The 18967-nt window shown below is 37.6% G+C and overlaps 1 protein-coding gene across 4 annotated transcripts in view; it reads right to left on the reverse strand.

Moving 5' to 3' along the window:
• The window catches only part of LOC126356326 (arf-GAP with coiled-coil, ANK repeat and PH domain-containing protein 2), a 128434-nt gene that overhangs the window by 62595 nt on the left and 46872 nt on the right, over window positions 1–18967 (reverse strand). For all 4 annotated transcript variants that reach the window (XM_050007303.1, XM_050007301.1, XM_050007304.1 and 1 more), the window contains 4 exons: window positions 15310–15532; window positions 15106–15211; window positions 11599–11832; window positions 3355–3461 (listed from right to left, as the gene is read on the reverse strand). In XM_050007303.1, coding sequence (XP_049863260.1) covers window positions 3355–3461; window positions 11599–11832; window positions 15106–15211; window positions 15310–15532 — 670 coding nt within the window. The remainder of the gene's footprint in view (window positions 1–3354; window positions 3462–11598; window positions 11833–15105; window positions 15212–15309; window positions 15533–18967) is intronic.

Consider the following 18967-nt stretch of genomic DNA (forward strand, 5'->3'; position numbering starts at 1 on the left):
TATTCAAGTGCTCATACAGGAAATTTATTTCCTCTATAAACTACCAATTTTTTGCTTTATCTAATGTTCATTAACTCATAGAAAATCCTCCAAACTTTCCTTTGTACTCGACCTGTTTTGGGGCAATGTCAAATATTACTGAGCAAAGCAAACTGGGGACCTGGCAAGAATGGCAGCTCCATTATGTTTATGCTTTACAAACTGGGAGATGGAGACAGGTATTAATAAAGTACCCCCCTCCACTTAGTCTTACAAATGGAGCACTGCCACACACTACATGCCTATGTGCCAATGCCATGTGTAACACAACCATTAACACTTTGAAGGCCAGCCAGTTAGAAAAATAATGGGTCTAGGAAAGAGGCCATTTATGACTTTTTTAAAGCATTACTGGAACATACATCAATTATGTATCTTCAAGAGTAATTTAGAGTAAAAAAGGGCCAAGCTTCAAGATTTATTTTTCATGTTTCCTTTAGTTCTTTGATAAATTACAAATTTTAAAATAATGATGACAGGAAGTACAATTACCTGTTCAAGAAATGAGAGGTAAGTTTTTGAGAAATTTCTTCCTCTCGAGCTTCCAAAATTTCTCGCTCAATGAACATGATGTACTTACAGAAGAGTTACAGCAAACTGCAAAATTTTACGAGTATGCATGACATTACATCAACACAATCATACTGGCTCAGCCATTTCTGATAGCAGCTCTTATGTTTACTGATGTTCCTTTCAAAATAATTCTAGAAATTGACAGTAGAAGGCAGCACCAGTCAATGGGCAGGTTGCGAGACAGCTGTATATTGTCGTCTTATGAAATGACTCCACTTTTTGAGCGATAGGTGGCTCGTACATCAAGACAGTCGTAGACCAACCTGTACTTAGGCAGGGTCTTTTCAATACAAAGTTACTGCCTAAGCTATCCTCAGGCTTGGTCTCCAAAGTGTTAAACATTGAGCAGCACTTTTCTTCGACAACATTTCTCATAAACTACCACTTCAACAACATTTTTTCAAACTGCAATGTGAATGAACCTACTGTTTGACCGAATAAGCCATTGGCCCATTTACTTCAGATGCTTCACTTTTTCTATATACCTTATATTGTATGTCTAGTTTGAAACTCTGTCCCCTCATTTCTATAAGACGACTCGTTTGTCCCATCATCTTTTAAAACTATACCCAAAAACAGAACAATGTCATGGAGTTCCCTTGCTAGCCTTCAATTCCAGGTGTGCGAGACAAAATCTTTGCAGTTCTCACAAAATTGCATTTTTGTTGTTGTTGTTGTTCATAATGAAGAGATTACTGCCTAAAAGCAAATTTAACAATACTGTTTATGAGACCTCTATTGTGTGTGTGCGCTTCGCATCTTCTTTGCAATAGATATACGCGTCTCTCTCTGTTCAGTGTTCTACCTGTCCTCCTGTAATTTGTATACCACTGACTTAACTGAACATCTTTTCTGGTCAACGTGGTAATTCTTTTCTCTGTTCATAATCAATAAATTTAATGATCTAATGAGCTAGCAGTCATGGCTGTCCACAAAGCCACTTTCTGCAATGACTTTGCGTGCTTTCACTGTGAGGTAACAACACATGCTATTTTTAATTTTAATGTGGTTGTACCATATTAATTCACACTATGGCCATGACTACAATTTGCTTTGTTGCGTAATACACATCTCGGTTTAACAATAAAACAAAAATGGCATTCAAAATATTTGCACTTCTGCAGCAGTTTTCTAAAAATTTGTTACTAACAACACTGTAATTGTTTTGTGTCATTTCTTTAATTATTTTTTGTTTCATCTTCTCTCATCCATCATGAACACTCTCCTTTTTGTTTCCTGTTGTAACCAAACTAAAACTTACAGTATGTGTTCTGCTGATTAGAAAGTGAGCCCATCTGATGGAAGGATTTCTATCACAAATTTTTCATACAATTTCATTTTGAATGATGATATTACATGTATTAAATTATAATTTCAAACACATTCTACACTAGGTCGTCATCTTATGTTTATGGGTTATGAACAATATTTGGTAAGGTGTTTCTCAAATGTTTAAATCCTATCAATTCAACTTAAAATTTACTTGATATTTCCAAACTTATGCAATGTTTGAACTGTTTACTTCTACTCTGTATTCCAGCAAGTTGTTCACTGAACAATTTAGTTCCACTATTTTACCCACCACATATCATCAATAAATATCTGAGCATGATTGTCAGAAGTACTGCCAACTGCAATATTAAATCTTTTTGTCAGTGTTGTAAAAGTGCCTTCAAGTGTAACAAACTTCTCTACTTCCCCTCCTCTGGATATAGTAGTTCATAAAAATAAATGACGTATCAACACTTTACATAATCTATTGTGTGAAATTTCAGTAATGTGCAAATATCAGAATATATGGTTGGTATCCAATGTGCAGTCAGCAAGGTATTCATTCCTTTATGTTGCAAAGTTGACATAGGAAGATGATTTATGATTTTGAATGTGGTCCAAGTACGACTCAATGGCATTAGTGGTCACACATGGCATTTAGCCATTCATTTTCTCAAACAGTCACTGTCTTTCACTGGTTCAAAAAGAAACAATTTGCTTGCAGTTAGAAGTCATTCTGATGCTGAGGAACAAGAGAAAAAAAAGTTTCTTGGATACGATCCCTTTTGAACTTAGCAAACTCTTAGAATCGTACTGTCACACATCGCTTTATATTTTGCATAAGAGTCTTTATGTTAACAAGAAAGAATGAAGGTTATACAGCTTGATAATGTCAAAACCATTACATATGGCTTTCTAGCTCAGATGGAAGGGAAGAAAAAGGTCACGATGATTTTTCACCTTTTAAGGTACCCTGGCATTCAAAATTCATGACAACCACATGAAAATTAAATCTTGATGACAGGATGGCTATTTCAGCTCTTTTATCCACATAAAGGAAGCATCTGAGACACTGTGCTACTTCGCCTGATAGATTAGTGATGTACATAGCTATTAGATTCTCGACTGCTCAACCATTACTGAAAGCTCAAATAAAAAGAATAGATTACATAAATTTCAGTCATTTGTCTGCAAGTAATTTTTGCAATACGCACTTAAGCAGTGCAATGCTGTAAGAGCCAAATAAGAACAGAATATGGAATACAATGTTAGTTTATTACTTCAGCTCACAACTTTGTAAGCTGAACATAGTACATACAGCTGGTCTGGGGGGAGGGAGGGGGGGGGGGGGGGGGGGAACCACACAAGAAAACTAAAGATGTAAATAAATACAACTAGGGGTAAGTAATTAATGTTTCTGTGTTTAATCTGTTCTGTAACAAATAATTTCAAATGTAATTTCCACCTCACCTATGCACAAAGTTATGCCAAGATTGATGCTTGCCCATCTCGGTTCAGAGTTCCCACAGTCACAGCATCGGTCATTTCCCGGAATTTTCAGTAACTGCTCCCACATCCTGAAATGAAACATATTTCATGGTCTCAATTTTTTCTCATTAATTTGATAATCATATACTAGAATGGCAAACATTTAAAATGTGTTAGCAATTATCAACAGTAACAATACAAAGGTTTTTTTAAGTGCATTATGGTTTGCTTCAAATATAAATTTTGAAACTTTCTACAAATTAATTTCCTTCACTTGCTTTCCTTTCTTTTCGGTCATTTCTGTATTCACAATGGCAAATATAAGTCTCATCAGCACTGTTTGCCTCTTTATTTCTACCATAGAATGAACAAACCATTTCCTATATAATTTGCAGAGTATTTACTCCTACAACGTATGCCGCGTATCAAAATTTTCAATATGTAATCCACATTCAAACAGCTCAGTATACTGTCAGAGGTGTGCTCATGTGGAGAGTAGCATATCCTGTCACCTACAATAAGAGTAACTCTAGAAAACTACTGTCTATATCCCTCTTTAAAAGCCCTAATTTCTTTTATCTTTGTGCTGCTTATGTCAAATTTACAATGGTGGAATTAGAATCTTTCTGCAGTCACGTTTATATGTTGGTTCTCTAAATTTTTTCAACAGTGTTCCACGAAAAGAACATCTTATTCCCTCCGGGGATTCCTGCATCAGTTCACACAGCACCTCGATAATACTAATGTGTACATAACAGTACTCAAGAATGGGCTGCACTAGTATTCTACATGGTGGATGAAAAGAGGTTTTTAGAACACTTTTATTACACACTTTTCTTTTTACAAATGCACATTACTGCATTTGCATGAATGATCTGTTCACTTTTTCAGTACTTTGTATGGTGTCCTTGATTATGAAGACATTCATCAAAAAATCTGTCAAAATGCTCTGTGCACTGCTGTCTCTTCAAACTGACTGAGTTCCGTTCTTTCTTAACATGTGCAATAAGCAGGCCTCCACTGTGTGGACAAGGTTCTTTGAAGACTGCATCCTGTAGTATACAGTGTTTAGGTCTGGACTGCTACCAGGCCAGTCATCTGAAACAACAGGAGGCATTCTCTTCAGAAGTGCTGTTGCTTGTTTGTCTGTGTGAGCTGTTGTCTCATCTAGCATAAAAACAGCACTGTCTGGATTTGGGAAAAGACTTTTCTGGACTGCCTGAGCATTGACAGGAACAATCCTTGGCTTATAATAATTGGCACTGACAGTGCTTTTTGCATCAACCACATACAGTTCAGTTTTTCCATAGTCACAGATGCCACCAGTAACCATATCTTCAATCCTTGCTTTGGTCTGTGGAAATTTTCTCTAGTTAATTTATACAAATTGGACATTGCGTAAAGCTCTACTGGACACTCATGTAGAGAGAGAGAGAGAGAGAGAGAGAGAGAGAGAGAGAGAGAGAGAATCCTTTTCCTCTTTCCTTCAGGGTTAGCATCGCAGGAGCCATCAGATATTATTCTTTTACAAGATGCCAGACAATCAACAACATTTTTTTCTGACAGTGTAGGTTCTGTATGCTGGACACACATTTTCTAGGATTGTCCACAAATAAAGGTTTTTACTGTTGTCCTCCTAATGGTCTTTGATTTTTAAAGTGTTTTATGAGAGTTTTGTTGCTGCCTAATTCTGTTGCTGTCACTAGCACCTAGCATTTGAGCAATTTTGATTTTGGATATTCTATTGGAATGGAGGGCTTGAATCTGGAAATGACTATGTTCATGTTTTAGACCAATTTTTCAGTGACACGATTATTTAATAAGTAGAACACAAACAACAGTATGTAGACAAAGTTAAAAATTAATTTAACTAAGTAAATGTGTAAGTCCATTACACTAGAGAAAACTAAATTTTTACAAGTCTCTTTTTTATCTCCATAAGTAAAATTTAGAGATAAAACACAAGTATACATAAAAAAAATCACTGAATGATAGATTTTTTAATTAACTTATAAAAAATAGATGTGTGTTAAATTTATGAAATGATCTGCTTTGTAGAAGTGCATCACCATAGTAACACTCATTAGCAGCAGACAAATAACTGTGGGAATGTGTTCACTATGATTCATCAAGTAATTTAGATTAACATGAAGCCAGTACAGTCTGTTGGTGTGAAGTGTTATTTACCATGATCCTCTGTTTTTATTTTGCCTCAATTATTCTTTGTACTGACACATTGTTATTTCTTGGGACCTAGTAAATATCAGTTTATCCTCACTTATGCACCTAGTTTTTGGCACCTGTCCTCTATGTGTGATATATTGGGCCATGGTTACGTTTCTTGTAGTGTGACTGTGAAAACTATGATTTAGCACTAAAGACAAAAGGAAAACTTCATTCATACCTCAGTTTCATGTTCCCAAGAGTTCAATTTTGAGATTCAGCACAATATATGCCACTTAGTGCAATTGTAATACATATGGTATAAATTAAATTTTTACTGTTGTACAAACAGCTCTTTGTACCACTGCTTATGTATGACACCAATTCATAAATATTAGGATAAGTCATCATGTCTTTATATAACGATCAGTACAAGAGAAAGATATACTCAAGAATTATATCAATAGTACTTTAAGTTCCTTATATTTTTTTTTACTCATTGACTGAAAGTGTTTCCCGTGCAGTCACATACATGACACTTCTAAGAATAAGCACGAATAATTACAATTTACAGCTACAGATTTTTTGGTTTACCTTCTTGATCCATCTAGTTAATGTGGCTTTTTAATAGTGCATTAATGCCCACCCAGAAGAAAACAGCTGATATTATGCTACAGATATTGCATTATGATGTGGTAATGGTGGGCCTGTCACCTTTGGCTTACACTAACCCTACAGAATTATGTGCTAAATGATTCAAATATAGGCAGATTGAAGAAAAGCTTTTCTTTTCAATTTAGAGAGCACGCTTCGTCAAAGTGAACACAGCGCTACAAAGTTGCAAGACTGGCAGTTATTCTGACTTTTGTTAGACTTTAAATAACCTGCACTCCTTTCACTTACTGAAATTACTCAACAATAATATCAATTCAGACTTGCAATAATTCTTGTCAGCAGAATGAGTGACCTGAATCAATAATCCAATCCCAAAATTGGTCACTTTGCAATGTAGCATGTCATTCGATAAAGGTCTGACATGAAATTGTTGACCACCAGTTAACTTCTGGAGAAATGTCTGTTGTTGGTTTGCTATGCCACGTTAAGGTGTTGTCTCTTTAGTACGGTTACACACTGTGTGGGCAATATACTGAAGAGATAAGGAATCAACATAGTACACCGAAACAACAACACAATACAGAACAGACTTGGAACAATATACCATCTACACTGACAAATACAGCCAGTCTGGTTAGTATCAATTAACTTGCAATTGCTGTTTATCAGTATACATGTGTCAAACATGCATGAATTTTAGAACCAGGTATAAAGAAAATCTCAGAGCACTGTAAAGTAATAGCTCCCATTCAACTTTAGCTGATCGCATATAGTTCAATTCTTTTATCTTGGCGGCTCGCGCATGCCCGCCCAGACACGGGTGATTGCTGTGTTGCCAAACGACGCACGCACAAGGAAAAGCAGCGCCATAGTATAGTATAGTTCGCAAACTTACTTTTAGGGGGGAGTGCGCAGTTTATGAAGTAAAGCCACCACGACCGCATTAACCCTTTTGCTGCTACAGAGATGTGGTCCCAGCATTTTGACATCACTCCACTGCTCGCCTGTGCAGACACATGGTGTTCCGACTGCTTTGACACACTTATCATTTGATTTCAGAAAAACTATTTGGCCCAAAAATTTGATTTTTTACACATCTTCTTGACTGATACCTTGAGTTGCTGCCAGATGGTAAGTGGCAGTTCACCAGCCTCAGCTCAGAGTGGGTATGGTGCTGCTTCTGTAGGTGCCCGTAGCCAGCCTGATCCCTTCAGGTTGTGTAGTGGCAATCAAATCTAACTAGGCCTGGCTGTCACATACACTGCACCCATAGTCCAGCTGTGACTGCAGGAAGGCTCTCTAAAACTTGAGCAACTGTGCTCTGTCCAGCTCTCAAGAACTGTGGCTAATACATTTGAAGATATTCAGTGCCTTCTAGGTCCTCGCCTTCAGGCTCTTTAGGTGTGGTATCCACAACAGTTTTGAGTCAGGAAAGCCTGCTGAATCACCGCTTGTAGCAGTGTAAACTTGTCGACAGTGGATCAAAATCTCCTGAATTCACACAGAGTGGCTAAGGAGTTGCCTGGCTTCTAACACGCAGACTAGATGATAATTAACCATTCATTGGTGGGTCTTTCCCCCAAGCTTATCCAGGCAACACTCTGATAAATACTGGGACATGTTCGACCCTTCCCTGGTTTGAGGAGAGGAATCAAAATGACCTCTCCACGAGGTGGGAAATTGGCCTGTGTACCGTATCAAATTGAAACATTTGAAGAGGATTCATTTTGACACTGCTGGCAAATGTCGAGGCCCACTGTACTGTATTTGGTTGTCACAGGCTGCAGTACTACAAATCCCAGACAGTGCTGAAACCAGCTCCTCATCGAAGAAAGGTCAGTTGCAAGTCTCATAATTATTGTATCTGAAGTCAAACTTGCCCCTCTCCACAGACACATGGTAGTGGCAGAATGCTGGATCCTGGCTGACATTAGCAGCAGTCACTGCAAAATGCTCTTCAAATGTCTGAGAAATGTTTCTGGATATTGTTTGGAAACTCCCCCGTTTCAGCACTGCTACTACTGGTAATTTACAGTATTTACTGGAAATCATCCTGATGGCTTCTAATACTTTTGTAGAACAAATGGAGTAGCTGCAGAACCCAGGAACACTTGCCATGTCCTCCTCTTGCTCTGGCTTTCATGACTCTAAAGGCTGCAAGGTTTTCTGTTATTGGGCAGCACTTAAAACTCTCACAGAACAACATGCCTGCCCCAGGTTGCTGAACACACTCCATCAGTCCACCAAGAGACAAGTTGATTCCAAAGGTGACCTGAGGACTTTGAAATGAAGAAGTCAGAGGCACGGTGGATCACTCGTGTGATGTGGTCCACCCACTCCCGAATACTGTTGCGATATTCAAACACAGACAGCTGGCTGAACAGAGTCCTGTTGGCTATGCTGCTCACCCATTGTGGCTGTGTCTTTTCAGGGAGAGCTCCATTTAGAAAGGGAATCCACAGTGGGAAGAGGTCACCAGAATGAAGATCATCAGTGACTTCCCACCGAACAGAATCCACGAGGGCTGTAGAGCTGAAAGAGAGGTAGATGGCTGAGGATGACCCAGCAGCAGCAGCAGCAGCACAAAAATGATTGGGAGTGCCTGTGTTGAAGATGCACAGCTTGTGAGATGTGCTGAGGCACTGCAAAACCTGACCCCGAGAGCAAGTGGAGGTCATGACTCATAACATATAATGGGTACTGAAGTCTCCCAGTAGGATAAATGATCAGGGGAGTTGTTCTTGGGAGTCTCAGAGTCTGTTGTGCCTTGCAGAGGTAAATACAGTAGGCAAACAGTTATCCTCTGATACACATGAATAGCCACTGCAACTGCTTGCAGATCAGCAGCGAGGGGGTGAGCAGAGCACAGCAACCCCTCCATTGGCTCTTTTCCCAGCAAGTCATTCTTGTGATGGAGGATATAGCCCTGTAGTAGACAGACTTAAGCTGTAAAATGTGTTTTCTGCAAACACAAGCACAGAAGGCATTTTTGTATTAGTAATTTCAGTTCCTCCAAGTGCCCTGTACCCACTGTTCCACTGTAGTATGGGGAGCCATTTATCATGGGGGTAGCATTCTCACCCTGTCTTTCCACCAGGATGGGGAGATCACAAAGGTAGAGGCTCACTCATGGAGAAAATGAGTACCTCAGTCCAAAATCGAAGACCTTCAGATCTGAAGATAAATATCATGAGAGACATCAGGGGGGGAGGGATGGGAGGGAGATCGACATTGTCAGACTGCTTACTTCCTGTCTCTGTCAACAATTGGCGCTTCAACTTTGATATTTTGGTCTGGGGAGGCTTTAAAGCCACCACTGTGGCCGTGGTAGGGTCGGTACTGGATGGTGGACCGGACTGAACCTTTGGAGGGGCAAGGAGCTCTGCAATGTCAGCAACACCAGCATTTTCTGATGTTCTGGGGCAAGGTATGGGCTTCAAAATCACTGCAGCAGCACATGTGCACTGACAAAAGCAGGTACCAGAGCTGACACTGGCAACCCCTATTTGTGCAGTAGCCTCAGTTTTCTGAACTGATTGTTTAAGAACTGAAACAAATGAGGTAGCAAATGTGTGGGCTGCTTGGCCTTATAGATCATTTCGGCCTCACCATGCAAGATGTGCTTTGTTGTTTTAATCTCTCGTATCTTAGTTTCTCCAAGGAAGACATTGTAGTCCATATTCCAGAAAGAGTGATACCCAGAGCAATTTACAAACTTCACAGGAGATGAACATCCGAGTTCTTCTGGGGCAACTTTACCACATTTGCCACAAGTGGCTTTTCCCTTAGATCCTAGAGTGGCATTTAAAAAAGTGCACTGGGATGGGGACATAGTGTCGTATGTTTAAACGGAGAAAACCTGCCTTGAAATGCTCTGGGACTTTTGTGATATTGAAAGTGAGGAACGAGTTGGGTTTGCCCAGATCGTCTCCCACCCTTTCATGATATCCTGCATGTCAACAACATCTACTTGGGCCCACTCAACTTTCAGTTCTTCTTTGGGAATGTCCACCAGATCCCTGCACGTGGCAACACCTTTACTGTAGTTGAAAGTGGTGTCCAGCTCAATGTCAATGGGATATTCCTTACACTTTCTGCATGTTTTTGCTTGTTAGAAAGTAAGTTTTGACTAACAGTGTGCCATTGCACAACCACTTTACAGATTTTAATGTACCTGCAATCCCCTCTAAACCCTTTTGAACATAGACTTCCTCAAGTCTTCCTTCTCTTCCTTTAACTATAAAAAAGACATTCTGACCTGCAGCATGCATTCTGTTACTAAATACTGAACTACTCTTATAAACTCAGAGTCTGAACGGCTCATCAAACGAGGCCTCTTGAGCAATTCGGTGTAAATACCTACCAGTTTCCCACCCATTCTGCTGGGAGGAGGAGGAGGAGAAAATTTTGAGGGGTCCATCTCAGTTCCACAAGCAGCTAGGGAAAGAATGGTCCACCCAGACAGAGCCCTGTGTGGCTTGGTAAACCTTGTACAACTCTAGTGTAGCAGTTACCGCAGAAGTTGCCCACTAACAACTGTTCTACCTCAACAGCCATGGATCTAATGAGCATGCAGCATACCTTGCAATTGAGGTTTGATTTTTAATAGAGGTTTTTACCATTCTTACAATCCAGGTGGTTAAGCCAAGATCTCTGTTCCCTGTGACACACAACATTCCACCACTGTACTACACAATTGTTGCCGAAGCATGTCCAGAGCTTATGGTGAAAAAGGACTGGTGGAACTTACCAGTCCCTAGCTCAAGAACCCTGGTTTGTCAAACCTGTGCCTAGACAACATGCTGAGCACCTGAGGCCATCAGCTGGTGTTGCTGAGAAAGAATGAGGACAAAAGGTTTTGGTGTTCAGCCTACATTACGAAGATGATAACAGTTAATACAAAACAGATGAGAGATTTTGAACTTCAGCAATCATCTACGTGCCTGCAAAAAGTCTAGCATGTGATGGTGGCAAGTGGTTACCAATAATGACTATGATCGCCATTTGTTAGAAATTCTCTCCTCAGCTTTTTGATACGAAGAAGACAGTTTTCCATATTCCATATTCCTACTCTTTCCTTTATCGTACCAACTGGTATCAACTACGTCTGCTTCTTGTGTCTACTATTCCACATCCAGAACATGTTTCTTACATTCCCCGTCCAGTATATTATTAATTTGTTTAGTTTATGTTGCATTTTGAAACCTTTTCATTTCCACATGAAAACTCCATATTAGATTGAGGCTTTGTCACATAAATTTCTTCACAAAAATAAAGCTCAACAGTATGGAGTAGAATCGAGTGTATGAAGAACCTTGCTCAACATAAGAATTGGTACAATCATTCAAATTTAGTTTAATGTTACTTTATTGTGAAACATTTCTGATAACCAAGAATAAAAGAAAAAAAGAAAAAACTGACAGCTGTTTGCATTTATAAAGAACAAACCTGGCTTTACGATTTTTGTCAGGGGAAGGTCGTTCTGTGCTGTCTCCAGGTCGTGCACCTCCTGAATTACCACTTGGTGAATGACAATCCTTTGTGTCTGATCCTGCATTGTTGTTGTCCATACCATTACCATCCTGATTCAGACTTTGTTGCAATGCTGCTCCAATGCCTTGCTGCATAGCTGAAATCCAGCACTGAAGCATTTCCTCTGAATCTGCTTGCAGCATGTGACTCCTGTCCACATGCATCATTTCATTACTACACTATAGCACCATTTTGTAATTAGCTGCAATATGCTCAAAACTTGTTGTAACTTTATGGAGAATATATTTTCATGATTTGAACAAGAAGATGATTATTTATTTACAGATTTTTTTTCCTGGCAGAAAGGGCCAACAGATCCTCTTTACAATTAACTGGTTAGTCTAAAGAGTTATTACTATATACATACATAACAACAACGGAAAAATTGTGCTGATTTCTAAATAAACCACTTATTATCACCACTATTACAAATTCAAATGATAAATGAAATAGAATAAGCAAAGGAACAGAACACAAAGTCATACCTTCTCTATAAAACAATTTCTCTGTGAACATACAAAAATAGTCTGCATTATTTGGCCTCTTTGTCATGTCACTTATCTCGTCAGCAGGGAAGTTTTAAAGCCTCCATCCAAATCCCACACTCAGTTAACTAGATAATCATTCAACTTGGATGATTAGTAGTCAATTGGTCAGAGTTACATTAATTTTGTGCATGTTCTCACAGTCCTGGAAACCAGGTGGTTATCACCTTCTCTGCAGAAAACATACATATCATAAGTTTTCAACCAATCCTTCTGATGTCTGACACAGTTAGAATTTTTTTCCTTGAAGTGTTATTTCTTTACTCATGTAAGAGCCTGTATGTAACTCATCATCTGGAGATTTTTGTTACAACATGGCTCCAAAGCCTTCTTGGCTTGCATCTATATTTAGTCCAACTTAAATTTTTGACTGTAGATTTTTGAAACTGGATCCTGCACTTCAAATTTTATTCTTCAGAAAGTAAACCATGGTTTTTGTACTGTAGAGTAAATTGTGATAAATTCCCTAAAATATCCTGTTAGTCCCAGGATTTTTTTTTAACTGCTGCAACAGATTTCAGTTCTAAAAAGATTTGAATGACTCTTCTTGTCAGAAGAATGTCTAATTCATCCTCACTGTGTATCAGTTGCAAGAAACTAAACTGTTCTCCTAAAAAAACAAATTAATTTAAAGCCATATTCAAATTGTATTCTATAATCCCTGGATTTTGTTGTCAACAGTTTCTTTCTGTAGTGTGACAATCTTTAACAATAGTCTTCATGCTGACATTGATTAGTATTGTCTTTGTTAGGACATAATTAATTATTAAATCTTCAGTATGTTCCTTCATTTTATCACTAGCAAAGCTTTCAATACCTAATTGTGGATTGCTGCTAAATGGATATGCACGAGATGAGCTTCCAATTTTGGAATGATCTTCCACTCCTACTTTCCTAGTAATAAAGTTACCATTATTTATTGAAACCTTCAGTGTGGTCTAGCAGATTGCTCCTAAGTACACTGCCTAAATTCATAGTGTCTCTAAAAACCAAATAAATATCTGTTTTAATTTTTACATAACCAGTCTCAATAGTATTTGTAGAATACCCCTTTCAATGTAAAATTATTCAACATCCTGTCCAGAAACATCTCTTGCCTTCAATCTTCAAGCATTTATTGTCTCTCAAACAGCTTGTCATAATACTTTAACCTGACTGCCAGTCAGTGAGCATCTTCACATCTCAGCTAGATATTTAGGCAATTTTAAATTTGCAGCTGTTAATGCTCTTTTCAACAGCATCTATACTGTTGCCTTTTCATTTTTCTCCATGCTTTCAGGAGAGGCACAGGCAAACTTGCTGCAACTGAACCATCTCTTACCCTTGCTCTTGCGAAACACATGACCTGTGGGCACTTGCACTGCAGTTGAAAGATTTTCTGTATGGGAAGCTGAAGTTGGGGTGTTGGTTTTACTGGAGTGTGTATTTAGCATCTTTGTATTAGAGTTTATAAAATATCCACTGCTGTGACTTTTGTCACTTCTTTTAAGCAAAGACTTCACACCATGTTAATAATGTCTCATTTTTCATGAAATCCTTTCATGTTTGCTACACCAAGAAATAGAAGTTGGATTTATTTTCAGTTTGTGGTTATCTAAGATGAAAGACAGAATTTTTAACATAGCTCTTTTTTTTCAGAATTTGCTACAACTATTCCGTTATTAGCAAAGTGAATAAAATGTACTTGTGCACCATTAATTTTGATCCCTTTGGAGTTGTTCTTCATTGTCTGTTTGAACTTTCCACAAGGAAATTAAATAAATAATAGAGAGAGAGAGAGAGAGAGAGAGAGAGAGAGAACAGCTCCTCTTCTCATAGCCTCTTTTTTTTTAGGGTCATTGGCATCTATTTCATTACTTTAGTTTTTGCATAAAATGAGAATTAGTCTTATATCTCCAGTACAAACCAGTTTTATTTAGTTTTTCAGGAAAAGCCTTCTCTAGGACAATGAACATGCCACAGTTTCCTGTTGAACTCAAATCTTCTTTCTAAGATAATTTGTTGTGCACTGGTTCTTTTTCCTTTCTAAATCCAAACTGATCTTCTCTTAAATATTGATTAATTTTAGCCTTAGTATTTCCTTAACTAAACTTAGTAGATTTTTTTAAAAGTATAGCTTAGTAGTAACCACAAGGTTCTATAATTTCAAAAATCACTGGCATATTCTTTGTTACGCATGGTGACTGTTTTACTTTCATTTTTATTCCACTGGTAGTGTTCCAGTCTCTCGGTAGATACACATAAATTCGTCCAGGTGTTCTTTCACTTTATCTGAAGCATTTTGCAATAATTCAATAGGGAAGTTATTGCTTTGTTACTGTTTAAGTTGTTTAAAACACAGCTGAATTCTGAGTTGGTCACTGGTGGTTTTATGGTTTCGTTTTTCACTTTTTCCTTTGTGCTTATCTACACTGAAACAGCTGCAGTATACAATTATTGTTGCCATAATTTAATGCTTCATGCCAAAAGATACAAATATTTGTAACACCTCTCTGAAAATTTCAGATTGTGTCTGTGGCACTAATTTTAGGGTGCACCAATAACAAAAGCCCCAAGGAACACAATTCAAAAAATTGTAATCAAATGATTATTAAAAGTGAGTCTTAACACAGTAAATAAAGATGACACAAAAATATTTTCACCACATTTGTTTTCTCAAAGTCTTCCATGACAACTCAAGATATAACAAATAACATCAATTTCATATCCAATAAAACTAATGCACCTATACATTACACATGGAAAAATTTCCAAAATTTGAATTGCAAGTAATTTGTTAAATTTTTTTAAAATTTAAACAAACACTACAGTTAATAATTTGTTGCCTAAACTACTTCACTCTAAAACAAGTAAACTACTTTTCTATTTGTATACATACTTCGAAGGTGAAAGAACTTCAAAACAAAATCGCCTATCTCCTTCATGTACTGGCTTTACTGAACAAAGCCTTAAGTCCTCTTCCATGATTGTAACATTATCTTCTCCTGGAAAAATAAATAAATAAATAAATTAATTAATTAAAAAATTGTTTAAAAATATAAATGATCCAATGGTATTACTGCACCAATCGAACCATAAGTACCTGTTCGTTTGCAATACACTAGCTTGTTTTCCTGTAGTGTAAACCATCGCCTATTCCATGTCTTGAAAGCATTGGAAGTTCGCTTGAAAAGATACCCCTCCATCCTTGGGGGTTTTACTCCATCTTTGGTAGGTGGTTGAACATAATCAGCACTTGTCACATGTGTGTGCCGATTTTCCATTTCTTTTTCCAATTTACAACTCTGTTTTCGCATGGTAACAACCTATGAAGGAAACTCACTACAGTTAATAGTTCCAGGATAAAAATCTTAATTTGTAGTGTAATGGAAATTTTGAGACAAACAAACAAAAATATCCATTTAAATGCAACAAAACAGTTTGGTGAAGATGTTTCCTCCTCATCGATTCTAGCTCAATCTGACAGGACGTATAAATTAAGACAGCATACGTTTACACTACGAAGATCAAAGCTCAGTCTCAACAGAGTTTATTTCCTCCTGTGAGAGTACTACAGGAGGAATAATTAGTCACTCAAGCTGTTGTATCACTTTTTAATCCACCTTTTAATGTGTGGTTCCTATGATGTGACTGATGGCTGTAGCAGCATCTGTGGTGACAGGTGAGATGCATGTCATGAAGATACACTGCTCTGAGAGCAGCCCAGCTGCAGCTTACAGTACACTGGTGTCACCGAACCAGTTGCTGACAATGTCAGCTACAGAAATGGCATTCACATTTTTAGACGATGAAAAAGTAGTATACATAGGGTTCAAGTGTAAATTTATTTTGAATGTAGCCAGTGTTGTATGTGAAGATGAAAATGTGAAACACAATGCTTGAAAGAAGCCTGGAAAATTTTTCTGCAGATCCACGATTCCATTCAGTCTATTTGTGTGATTTCTTATCAATATTTACTACAGTTAAACCAAACTTTCTATATACTCATAAGTAACTATTCTAATGGGTACTAGTAACCTGATTATTCTGGCTGACTGCTGTCCCTGCAGGGCTGTTTAACTGGTTCATGCTTGAACCTTCCACACACAAACCTTTTGCATTGGCAAAACTGCCACCCCTAGCAAGTGGTGTACTATGTTTAGATAGTGGTAGCTCAGTTTGCTCTATGTCACAACACGGTTTGTTGCTGCTCTCCAGAAAAGCATCCCGAAGTAGAGTGCACAGGCAACAAGCTACAAAATTAAATCCAATTCTGTATCAGGATTTACAGCAACTAGCACATTTAAAAAATTGAAAAATATCTGACTTAATAATGTAGAGTCTTTTTCACACACTCTACGAAGACTGCAGAAATGGCAATTAAAAACTGCTTTCTTGTTGCTGAGGCAGTAGGTAGAGAAAAGGGTTTCATTACATTTGCATTCAATCGAAATGCTTCACCACTAAGAAGAAGTTGTGATTAAACATCAGCAGCACTGGGCAGTTTGCAAGGATGTAGGGACAGAATGCCACTTCTAAAATATTGATCTTGTCAAGAATTCCTTTGTCACCTTCAGTTCCACAGGAGCCAACATCATCAGTCACATGAACCTGCAGTTAGCATCAATGATAGCAAGGAACACAATCAAGGGGGGGGGGGGAGATCTGTATTATAGAACAGGGAACTATGAGCAGGGGAAGATTTCCACACGTTTTCCATCAATAGCTCCAACACAATTTTGGAAATTCCATTTACATTCAAATTCCTTGGACTTTGACATCAACAAATCCACTGATGAAGGTGGCTGAGGGTAAGAGGGAGGGGACCACTAATTTCTTAAATATTAACAGCATGCTTTGTACTACTCTGTCAATGTAACACTATTATATTCTGAATTCAATGCCAATTATCAAATTAACTCTCCTGTTGCCTTGCAAATAAAAACAAAATCAAATTAAATTAAAATTTAGAAAATAAGATTGAGAACCACATGGGTACAGATAGTTAAACATAACTGCACCATCCAATTTAGAATAGGATGTGATATAATAATTTCGCCAGTAGTTAATGCTGACACATTACAGGTGAAGATTTTAAGAGAAGATGGAAACACATTAACGATACCCTTAAATAAAAAAAGAGAGAGAAGAAGAAGAAGCAATTGGATCTTCAATACACATGTGCGCCTCAGTCTTAATTTCATTTTGTTTTTAATTTCTTGGCAACAGGAGAGTCATTTAGACCATTAGAATATTACAAAGCACGCTATCAGTACTTCAAATGAAATTAGAGTTTGCAGCCACCTTCATTGGAGGACCTGAAGATGAAATCCAAGGAATCTGAATGTAAATGGAATTTCCCAAACTGTGTTCAAGTCAGGGTAAGAAATTGCCCCTAGTTGATGTGCTGACATTTCTTGGAAAAGTGGACCGCAAGAGAGAGCAAGTCACTGTTCACCATTGTCTCTATCCTTAACTTTCGCTCTTAACAATGATCTTTAATTTTGTTAAGAATTAAATTGTTAATTTCATTTTACTTCGCAGAAGTATCTCAAACATTCAGTATTCCGATGTCAGTACTCTTGAAGGTGGTGGTGATACGAACATTGCAGTGGAGCTTCCCTCAACAGAGAATGAGGATAAAGTTGTTCATTCCTCTTCCATCAACTAGTAGAAGGCAGAAATGAATGATTAATTTTACAACTTTTGGAGGCTAGGCAAATCAAGAGAGAAAATATTATTAAGAACTTTAGACCAATGCCTGAGGAAAACATCAATTTATTTTTCGGAAGCACAAGAATGTCTGTTAAAAAGTCGACACCCGACTTAATCACAGAAAAAGAAATGTCACTGTAGATCGTTTTTTATTTACAAAATTGTAACGAACAATTAGCATGTTTGGCACCCCCAAATATTAATAATGACAGATCTGTATCAGCAACAAATTTGGATTTTACTGGCAATCATGTAACTGAACATAACTGATTATTTATAACCTGCTAGGGTAATGAATTTCAGTTCATTGTTAATTGTTTTTCCTTGTTTCAGAACAAAACAAATGTTAAATAAATCACTGTAGCCTTCAAAGTATTTCGATTATTCTTAATTTAGTGTTGTGGTTAATTTGTAGTCAGATGTTACTGGATTTGATGAACTCTCCTCGAAATCATCTTTGATCAGATCTAGCAGCAGTTAAACAGGACATTATTTATGTAAAAATTTTTTTTTCACTACCACTCACAAACTTTGTCAACTACTGTATGACTTATTTATTAGCGACATGTTGCGAGGTAAACATCTTCAGGCTAAATGGCACTACAAATACAACTTTAAAATGAGGCCATATTGATATTACATAGTCTTTTCATAAATGTTGTGGTCATCCTGTGGAAGAAGAGAAAACTTTTCTGATGTATTGTTACCAGCTGGAAGCTACTGCCACTTCATGGGACATGCTGGTTCCTGCTTCTGCAGTGAATGGCAGTCACACTGTAATGGCCACAGTGGCCAGCTGTGAGCAAGGAATGGCACTTTTACTTTTATTTCTTTAACATTTCATAAACCATCACTTGTCAAACAACACATGTTAATACAATCAAGCAAGTCTGCATTGTAATGGAGTTTCCTATGCAGAAGCATATTATAGCAATGTATTAATAGCAGATGAGAGAAGTATTAAGTCACATATTTTGAGGACATAATGTAATTTGCAACAACACTCGACAAATAGAAATCGAAGTTGGCTTACTTTGTGCTTTTAA

The sequence above is a fragment of the Schistocerca gregaria genome, chromosome 3, assembly GCF_023897955.1.
Source record: "Schistocerca gregaria isolate iqSchGreg1 chromosome 3, iqSchGreg1.2, whole genome shotgun sequence".
Classification (NCBI taxonomy): domain Eukaryota; kingdom Metazoa; phylum Arthropoda; class Insecta; order Orthoptera; family Acrididae; genus Schistocerca; species Schistocerca gregaria.